The 9,322-nt window shown below is 45.4% G+C and overlaps 1 protein-coding gene and 1 non-coding gene across 4 annotated transcripts; one reads left to right on the top strand and one right to left on the bottom strand.

Moving 5' to 3' along the window:
• Positions 1–316: 316 nt before the first annotated feature.
• Positions 317–8,423, bottom strand: Lrrc23 (leucine rich repeat containing 23). Of its 3 annotated transcripts, none has more exons than XM_047550479.1 (8): positions 8,297–8,423; positions 7,602–7,789; positions 7,416–7,525; positions 6,578–6,831; positions 5,253–5,383; positions 3,613–3,749; positions 1,022–1,334; positions 317–517 (listed from the first exon to the last, which is right to left on the bottom strand). In XM_047550479.1, the coding sequence occupies exons 2-7, from the start codon at positions 7,737–7,739 to the stop codon at positions 1,061–1,063; spliced, it is 1,044 nt and encodes a 347-aa protein (XP_047406435.1). In that variant the 5' UTR covers positions 7,740–7,789; positions 8,297–8,423; the 3' UTR covers positions 317–517; positions 1,022–1,060. The 3 variants fall into 3 exon arrangements, with proteins under 3 accessions (XP_047406435.1, XP_047406432.1, XP_047406434.1); XM_047550476.1 differs by having other exon boundaries at positions 1,034–1,334; XM_047550478.1 differs by lacking the exon at positions 8,297–8,423 and adding an exon at positions 7,999–8,122 and having other exon boundaries at positions 1,034–1,334.
• Positions 2,463–2,536, top strand: Trnav-cac (transfer RNA valine (anticodon CAC)). Its single transcript has one exon. It is a non-coding gene; the product is annotated as a tRNA-Val (tRNA).
• Positions 8,424–9,322: the final 899 nt, after the last annotated feature.

The raw sequence follows: 9,322 nt of genomic DNA, 5'->3' as shown, positions 1-9,322 counted from the left end.
TGCCCCGGGACCGGCCGAGCATACGCAGGCTCACCAACGCCCCGACACATTCCAAGGAAACAGGCGCGGTCTCACACCATAACCCTGCGTGTACCGAGCCCCACACTGCCAGAGAAGCCCATGGCAAACTCAGTAGCTCATAAATCAAGTTAGACACAAGAGTATCAAAATGTCTATTTATTTGAAAACCAGCGGAACTGTCCCTAACACCCCTGACTGCCTCCGCAGCACTTTTCTCCGCCAATCCTACAAGCATAAGCATCCTTGGCTGCTTACCCAGACCTGCTGTTGAAGGCTGCCCCCTGCCTAGGCTCCAGAGCGAGCTCAGGCCCACTGGAACACCTCACACTGCACCCAACAGTGCCTAGGTGACCATCACAGAGCCTGGACCTCAGGCTGTGAGGAATTCCCAGCTCTGGAGCAAAAGGAAGCATCCTGTCTTCCCCGGACAGTGGTATGAATGTAGTGGCCTGAGACTGGAGTCTTATCAGGTCTTGGGGTCAAGGTCATTGGTCTCCTGGAGGAAAAGAACAGAAGTCCCCATCAGAAGTGCCAGCTGCCTCAGTTCCCTGCACTCCTCTCAGTCTCTCACCCTGCCCTCTTTTCTCCTCCTCACCCCTGTGTCCTGTTATTTTTAGTTTTGGAGTTTTAGTGCAGGATCTTCCTCTCCCACCTTCTCTCCCAGGCCCTGCTGCATTCCTCATACACCAACTACCACTCTCCTATGCCATTCCATGCTCCCAGACCTGTTCTTTCATATCATCTTCACTCTATGCTAGCACTGGCTGCTCACCAAGTCCTCTGTCTGCCCCCCCAGTTTTTCTCAATTACTCTTCTGACCTCTTGATGTATCTCCTAGGCTTTTTATTAGTTCTCCCAGGCCCCTCTGGTCCTTTCTTCTCAGCCTTCACCCCTAACTCTGGTCTCTCTGAGGGTTCACCTTGCCTTACCCACTGCCTTTTGCAGAAACTTCTCTTCCCCTATCTGCCCACCCCTTGGCATCTTCTCACTGCCTCCCTACCAGCATCCTTACTATCCTTGGAGGCTAGAAGAACCACTGCTAGACCAATGACTGGTCCAGTTCCAAGTCATGCTCAGGCTCAGCCTCCTGCTCCTGTTCCTCCTTCATCCTCTGACGGATTTCTTCAGCCTCGGCCCGCTCTTCCTCCTCATAAAACTCCTTGTCCAGACGCTCTAAGTGTGCCATCTGCACCAGGGCCTCCTGACGGTAGTCAGTCTCATCTGTACATGGGTTCTCCAGCAACACCAAGGCTCGAAGCTTGGGCAGGTCCCGAAGCTTTGCCAGCTCTCCCAGGTCACTCACCATGTTGCCCCTGCAACATGTGGGGTCAAGAGGGTTCATCCAGGAATAATGGGCTTTGGTTGCTAGCTGCTAGGAATGGGGTCTCTGGAGGGAACCTCCCACGGGGACTGTTTTTCTAGAAATGCAGACTGTAAGGACAGGCCTGCCAAGTGCAGCCAGATTTGCCACACAGGTGCTGTCCAGTTCCACTCCTGTCCTGCTTGTGCCCTTCCAGGATACCTAAGTGCCATATTCTACTCTGTGATGTCTCATTGTTATACCTAGCAAAGCTAAGCCATATCCTGTCCTGTAGTTGGGGAGGAGTGGGCAAATTTCCATATATTATTCCAACAGATTTTTTTCTGTGTCAATCACACCTCAACAGAAGTTAGAAGGTAGGACCAAGTTTAGTAGAGAAAGAATGGGAGGACTGGGGATGTGCCTCAGTGGTAGAGTGTTTGCCTAGCATCCTCAAGCCCTGGATTTGAACCCCAGCAGCACAAGGCAAAAAAAAAAAGTATTAATTCTGAAGAAATGGGATCTAAGCATGGGGTCAGAGGGTGGCGCTGTGCTGATACTCCCCATAGGAAGGAACTAGCGCGAGAGATGGGTCAGGTCTCCCAGTCTGAATAACAAGTTTTGGTCTCCTAATGTGCTTCACTGTGTGATACTCATATTTATTTAAATGTTTCAGCCTGATCTTCTTCTCTCTCTCTCTCTCTCTCTCTCTCTCTCTCTCTCTCTCTCTCTCTGTATTGGGGATTGAATCCAGGGGTACTTTACCATTAAGCTACATCCCCAATCTTTTTTTTTTTTTTTAATTTTGAGACAGAGTCTCACTAAGTTGCTTAGGGCCTCTCTAAGTTAGTGAGGCTGGCCTCCAATTTGCAATCCTCCTGTCTCAGCTTCCCAAACTGCTGGGATTATAGTTGTGGGCCAATGCACCTAGCTGTTTCAGCCTGATCTCAATGAATGTGCTAGGCCTCCTGCAGTGTTTCTCATGTGGAGCATTACAGGCATTTTGTATGGAATGTTCTAATGCATTACAGGATGTTTAGCAACTCTGCCCTAGAAGCACCTTCCAGTCATTCAGACAACATGTACACCCCTTCCTCCACTTACCTCCAAACATACCCAGTTAATAGTCACTAAGTGGGGCTGGGGATATAGCTCAGTTGGTAGAGTGCTTGCCTCACAAGCACAAGGCCCTGGGTTCAATCCCCAGTGCCACAAAAAAAAAAAAAGTCACTAAGGAAGGGCCTATTATCCCTATCTAGTCCATTAGTAGGAAAACCTGCATATACAAATAGCAGATACATGCTATTAGTAGATCTATGTGGCAGAACTAATTGATAAAAGATTGCCCCAGGGGTCAGAGGCAGGAATAGGGGCTTCCAGGTACAAACACCTCTTCCTATTTGGATATTCTTTCTCTTGCCAGCTCTTGATTTCTTTTTTATTTCCCAAGAATGGAGACAATTTCCTTACATCACTGCTTGAAGAAACACACATAAATCCTCTAGGGATTGAAGATATTGCTGAGTGGTAGAGCACATGCTTAGCAAGTGTTAGTATGTGTGTGAGTCCCTGGATCTGATCCCCAGCCCCACCAAAAAAAAAAAAAAAAAAAAAAAAAAAGGAGGAGGAGGAAATGGTAGGAGAGGAAAAAAAAAAAAAAATTTAAAAATCTTCCATTAGATAAGAGTTGCTGAAAGAAAATCTCCAGACCCAGGCACCTTTCTAGAGATTTTCTTTAAAATACTCCTCCCTCAAATCTGAACACATCTTGTGTTTAATAACAGTAAGGGAGACATCCCTCACAGGTGGGGCTAAGGAGAAGACAATAGAGAAAGGAAATAGAAAAAGGTCACTCACCATGTTTATAGAAATAGAGAAAGGAAGTGGGAATTTGTATAGAATCAGGCCAGGAAAAGAGCTGGAAATAGAGAAAGGAAGTGGGAATTTGTATAGAATCAGGCCAGGAAAAGAGCTGGAGACAGATTATGAGCCCCTGAAGATCAGAGACACTCTCTGATTCCTTTAGATGTTCCCAAAACACAATACAAGGCCTGGCACATAGTATATTCTTAATAATTGTACATTTAATTAATAAGCATTCAAGAGTTTCCAGTTATAAAGGTCTTAGTGTTGGAATTAGAATCAAATGCAGAAGGAAGTTAAGAAAAGCAGGGGTGACCATCCAGAAGGCTGAGGTGAGGACCTGGCTATGCACTAGGATTGGAGCCAAGAAGGAACACAGGTTCAAAAATTGTTCCTGGTCAATGGTGACACAAGCGGGGAGCACATACCTCAAGTTGAGGTACTGCAGTGATTTCATTTCCTTGGAGAAGCCACTCAGAGTTTCAATTTGATTGTCTCGAAGATGCAAGGTAGTGAGATTGCTTAGGTTCTCCAAGCCTTCAACCTTCTTCAGCAAGTTCTGGGCCTAGACCCGAAGACACAGTTAATTGATTAAGAGAGGAGAACAGGGATAGGAAGTCAGAAAGAAATGAAGCAAAAGAGGAAATCCAAGAGGTGGGGAGCTGTGGGAGAGTAATAGGGATGAATGAGCAGAGGGTGTATAGAGAATAAAGGAGAGGGCTCAGTGGTAGAGTGCTTGCCTAGCATGCAAGGCCCTGAGTTCCATCCCCAACACTGCTGCAAAAAAAATTTTAAAAGTATGTGGGAGCCAGGTGTGGTGGCTCATGCCTGTAATCCCAGCAATTTAGGAGGCCAAGGTAGAAGGACTGCAAGTTCAAAGCCAGCCTCAGCAACTCAATGAGGCACTAAACAACTTAGTGAGACGCTGTCTCAAAAATGAAAAATAGGGCTGGGGAGATAGCTCAGTCGGTAGAGTGCTTGCACTGCAAGCACAAGTCCCTGAGTTCGATCCCCAGCACCACAAAAAAAAAAAAAAGAAAGAAAGAAAAAGAAAAAGGGCTGGGGATGTGGCTCAGTGGTTAAGCACCCTGAGTTCAATCCCCACTACCACACAAAAGAAAAAAAATGTAAGCCAAACACAGCGGTGCACACCTGTAATCTCAGCAACTCAGGAGGCTGAGGCAGGAGGATTACAAACTTCAGCCTCAGCAACCTAGTGAGAAAAATTTAAAAATAAAAAATAAGTAGGGCAAAGGACTGTGAACATGCTCAGTGGTATAGTACCCCTTAAATTCCTGGTACAACAACAAAAAAGACCCTGTCTCAAAATAATAAAAAGGGTTGAGGATGTAGCTCAGCGGTAGTGCCCCTGGATTCAATCTCCAGTACAAAAAAAGAAGGTCTAGGAGAAACTGCCATCCAGAGAAAGGTCAGCTGTAATTTCCTTCTATATATCTCACAAATGCCACCTCTAATTAAGGAGGAGATGCTTTAACCCACTCTCAGACCCCGGAGTCCCATTCCTCCACTGAGAAGTGGCTATGGTACCATCCTAGAATGAAGAATCTCAAATCTAAAAAACTAGACATTTAAGTGATCTCCTTAGTCTGATATCTGAGCCACAGTTATGACACATTTTGCTGCTGCATTTTTCTGTATTAAAGCAAATTATTATTATCTGCACATTGTGTATTATTAGTCCTGCTTGGTGGGAAGCACCTTGCCAGTTTTAATTTTGCATTTCCATAATATCTGGCACCAAGTAAAGGCTCAAAAACTGACAGTGGTTACCTGCCACTGTATGTTTGGTTATATGTAACTTGTTTTGATCTTTACAGGGCCTCACAGCCAAGAGTTTGTCTTGATTCTCAAATGAGACTTTGGACTTGTACTTTTGGGCAATTTGTAACTGTTAAGATTATGTTGACTCTTGGAAATGAACTAAATGCATTTTGGAAAAAAATGATAATGGTTAGAATTATGATGATGAAGTTAGTAGCTAAACCTAAGGATCCTGACCCCAAGGACTGTACCCTCTTCCCACTCCAGCTATTGTCCAGTGAACTACCAGGAAGAGGTTCTTCAGCTTAGGAAGGTTGATTCCCAGGGTGGATTCTAGCTGATTCCCCCGAAGCTCCAGGGTGTGCAGACTGCTCAGCTTTTGGGGGTCCAGACCCGTCACCATGTGGATGTGGTTCCCTGGGGAAAAGGAAGGTGTCAAGAACTCAAAGGGTCATTCTGAATGTTCAGCATTAGAACCTGAATTTGGGATGTTTATGAGTTGTCCTCTCCCTATAACACAAGGTGGATAGTGAGAAGGAACAACTTCAGAGCCCTGGGGCAAGTGGATCCACCCAAGCCTTTGAGGATCAAATGAAGAGTGTCCAAGCAATCTACATATCTAACTCTCTCTCAAGTTTTTGCTTAAATGTCATCTTCTTAATGATACTTGTTCTAACCAATTAACCTATTTAAAATTGCCATCTGTGCTTGCCCCCATTCCTGTTGTCTGATCTATCTTTTCCACAGCATTTATCGCGCTTTTTAATTGAAACAAGGGATACTTTACCACTGAGTAACACCTCCAGCCTTTTTTTTTTTTTTAATTTTGAGACAGGATCTTGCTAAGTTGCCCAGGCTGGTCTCAAATTTTGCAATCCATTTATCTAAGTTCCACAGGTCACTGGAATTACAGGCATACATCACCATGCTCAGATTTTTTTTTTATTGTGTTCATTGTGAATTGTCTGTCTCCCCCAACTAGAATGTAAGCTACACAAGTATTGGAATATAAGGGGGGAGGGTAGTGGGGATTAAACCAGTGAGCTACATCCCCAACCCTTTTATTTTTTTATTTTAAAACAGGGTCTCACTAAGTTACTTAGGGCCTTGCTAAATTGCTGAGACTGGCATTGAATTTGTGATCCTCCTGCCTCAGCCGCCTGAGCTGCTGGGATTACAGGGGTGGAATTTATGTTTTGTTCACTGCTATATCCCCAACACAAAGAACTGTTATAATGAACCATAATGAACTTCTTGACCTGTGTGTGTATGTGTGTTTCTGGTGCTGGGGATGATTCCAAGGCATCATGCATGTTAGAAAAGTGCTCTTCCACTAAGCTACACCCCTACCTCTGCAAGTGCCTTAACGAATGAATGAATGAATGAATGAAGAGTGCTGTGTGACTCAGTCAAGGACAATATGGCCCTTCAGTCAGACCCAGACTAGGAAGGAAAGAATCTGGGCCAGGAATGTATCTCAGTGGTAACAGTGCTTGCCTAGCACGCTTGAGGCCATGGGTTTAATCCTCAGTACTGAAAGACTGAAAGAAAAAAAAAAAAAAAAAAAGGAAGGAAGGAAAGCATCTTGTGTAGCCCATCCTAAGGACCCACCTTTGAGATCCAGGCTTCCTAGCCGAGGATGAGAGATGCCTTCAGTGTCAGTGATCTGGTTGTAGGCAAAACTAGCAATCTGCAGGTAGGGTAGTTCATTCAGTCGGGCAGTCCGAAGCTGATTGCTATCAGCTTTAAGCCACAGCAAGTGGGTGAGGAAATTGAGTGGTGACAGGTCTGTCAGGTGGTTTTCAGAAATATCCACATAGCGCAGATGGATGTAGGAGCGCAGCAAGTTAATGTCTGTCAGGTCCCTAGGAGATGGCAGAGGGAGGATTAGAGGTAAGAACACAGAATAGGCAGAGATGCTAAAGCAGAGGGCAACATGGAGATGGCTTATAATAGGGAGAATAGGTGACAGATGGTAGGGGAAAGAGAAGATAGGTGAGTTTTTTTTATTTTCTTTTGTTCTGTGGTGCCAGGGATCAAATACAAGTGTTCTACTACTTAGCCAAGTACATGAGTCCTGTTGAGGGCAGAGACTGTCTTTGAAGAGTTGAGATCTACACTCTAAAGGATAGGTGCAGAAGTCCAGCAGCAACATCACACATACTCTTAGTCTCCATTTCTCCAAGGAGACTTTTATTCGTTTGTTTTGCAGCACTGGGGTTCAACCCAGGGCCTAGGACCGATGTTAGGCAAGCGTACTGCCACTGAGCTATACCTCCATCCCCAGAGAGAATTAAGAGATCCTGAAAAGTAAATTCTATCCTTCCCTCCCCACTAGTTCAGGATGAGAGAGATCTAAACTTTCAGTCCAAACACCCAGGAATGAGAGTGGTAAAGCAGGTGGGACCCTACAATATCTTAGTCCTCATCTGATTCCTCATAAACACACCTGTCTTTAAGCTCCAGCTTAACATAAGCATGCGCCAGTCCATTACCAGTCTTACACAGCAAAGAAAGCCCTTCCTTCATCATGTTCTCGGTGAGAGGGGTAGGCATCCACTGCAGGAGGAAATAGAGTAAGACATCCCTTTCCAGCCCACCCCAACCTTAGGACCCTCCCTTTGCAGGTTCTCACTTCCTCAGAGAACTCTTCCCCCTCCTTCCTGTAGTCCTCCCACTCCTCTGTCTCCTTCTCATCATCTTCTTTTTCCAGATCTTCCTCGTCTGGCTCTGGCTCTGGCTCATAGTCATCCAGATCATCTTCATCTGACATCTTTCTCCCCGCTGGAAGGTTCTGGAGTCAGATCAAGCTCGGTCCTTGTCCTGAGAAAGAAAGATTTGGCTTTCACCAACCCTCAGCTCCCTGACCTCCATTGACATAGACCCTGCCTATCACACCTGCCCTTTCAACTGAGCTTCTTCCCTCATCTTGTGAACATTTCGTTTTGACTTCCAACATCCACTTCGCACATATCATACAGGACACCTTTCCCTTCAGAAATACCTTCCTGGACCCCCAGACCTTTTCTGACCTTCACAGTTGCAACTCTCCAGCAGACCAGTTTCCCTGTTTCCTGGACTTCCTTCTCTCCACTTCTTCCATCTTACCCTTAAGCCAAGTCATCCTTCAATCTCCCCTACCAATTTCTCTTCCTCCCCTCCGTTACCCTCACCTTCCCTCTTCCAACTCTAACCCGCCCCGACACACTCTATTCATTGCTTATAGCTTTGCCTCCCAGCTTAGCCCCATTTCCCTGACTTCTGAAACACCAGTCTGACGTGCAGTCTTCAACCCTCCCAAGTAATGCCCATTCGCAAAGGGATGCTGACCCCGGATCTGCTTAACTAGAAGCAGTTCTGGAGAGGGTCTTAGATCTGAGAAGGAAGGATTGTTTTGGAAGAAGCGCAGAGTGGGTAGTAAGATTGTGTACTGTCGTTATGGCAACGCAGGGCGGAGCACTTGGCTGCGGCAGTCCGCAACCGTTCGTGAAGAGCAGCCACCAACTGAAATGCAAATCCGCTGGAGCGGGAGGTTCGGCAGTTGCCTAGTTACGAAGCCTAGTTCCCAATCCTAGGAGCCCGGATGAGGCGCGGAAAACGTCGTGGAGATAATTGGCGGAGGTCGTAAAACAGTGGGCAGGGCTTACAACAGTACAGTGAGGCGGGAGAGAGGAGGGTCTAGCTATTACGTCACCCAAGACCTTAAAGGAACTGGATATACTTGATACAAAACCACTGTGAATTCAGAAGAAACTCCTCCCTAAAAGCAAAAGGGACATGGGCGGGATACAAGGAGAAGAAATACCAAGATAAAGGGTCAAATCCCCCGATAGGCCCCGCCCGTATCTATTTTCCCGTAGATCTTTGGAAGGTAACTTGACAGAACACAAGGAACCCAGGCCAAGGTGTGTTTGTTTTTTGGAGTTTGTTTTGTTTGTTTGATCTGGTTTGGTTTGGTTTGGTTTGGTTTGGTATGGTAGGGGAATTGAACGCAGGGGTGCTTTACCACAGAGCTACATCCCTATCCCTTTTTATTCTTTAAATTGGCTGACAACTTGTAAAGTGCATAAGTAATTCCATATGAGAATGAAAACAGAAAAAAAAAAAAATATATATATATATATATACAACAAGAAAGATGTTATCATAATGATAGCCAACACTGTAGGTTTTTACTAAGTGCCAGGAGTTTTGTCGTTTTTGCTTTTGTTTTGTTTGTTTGTTTGTTTGTTTTGCAGTACTGGGAATTGAATCCAGGATCTTGTTCGTGCTAGGCAAGCACTCTATCCACTTAGCTACACCCCAGGAGATAATTTTATAGTACATCATACTTTAGAGCAGAGATTCCAGACAGAG

Source organism: Sciurus carolinensis, chromosome 4, assembly GCF_902686445.1.
Source record: "Sciurus carolinensis chromosome 4, mSciCar1.2, whole genome shotgun sequence".
Lineage (NCBI taxonomy): Eukaryota > Metazoa > Chordata > Mammalia > Rodentia > Sciuridae > Sciurus > Sciurus carolinensis.
This window is presented reverse-complemented; position numbering and strand designations above follow the sequence as displayed.

Bases quoted from the DNA above. Each gene is read 5' to 3' on its own strand.
- Lrrc23 (XM_047550479.1), bottom strand. From the start codon at position 7,739: ATGTCAGATGAAGATGATCTGGATGACTATGAGCCAGAGCCAGAGCCA. The intron at 6,832-7,415 runs GTGTGTTTATGA...GCCATCTCCTAG, and splicing joins AAGCTGGAGCTTAAAGACAG to GGACCTGACAGACATTAACT. The intron at 1,335-3,612 runs GTATGTGCTCCC...CACATGTTGCAG, and splicing joins CTGCAGTACCTCAACTTGAG to GGGCAACATGGTGAGTGACC.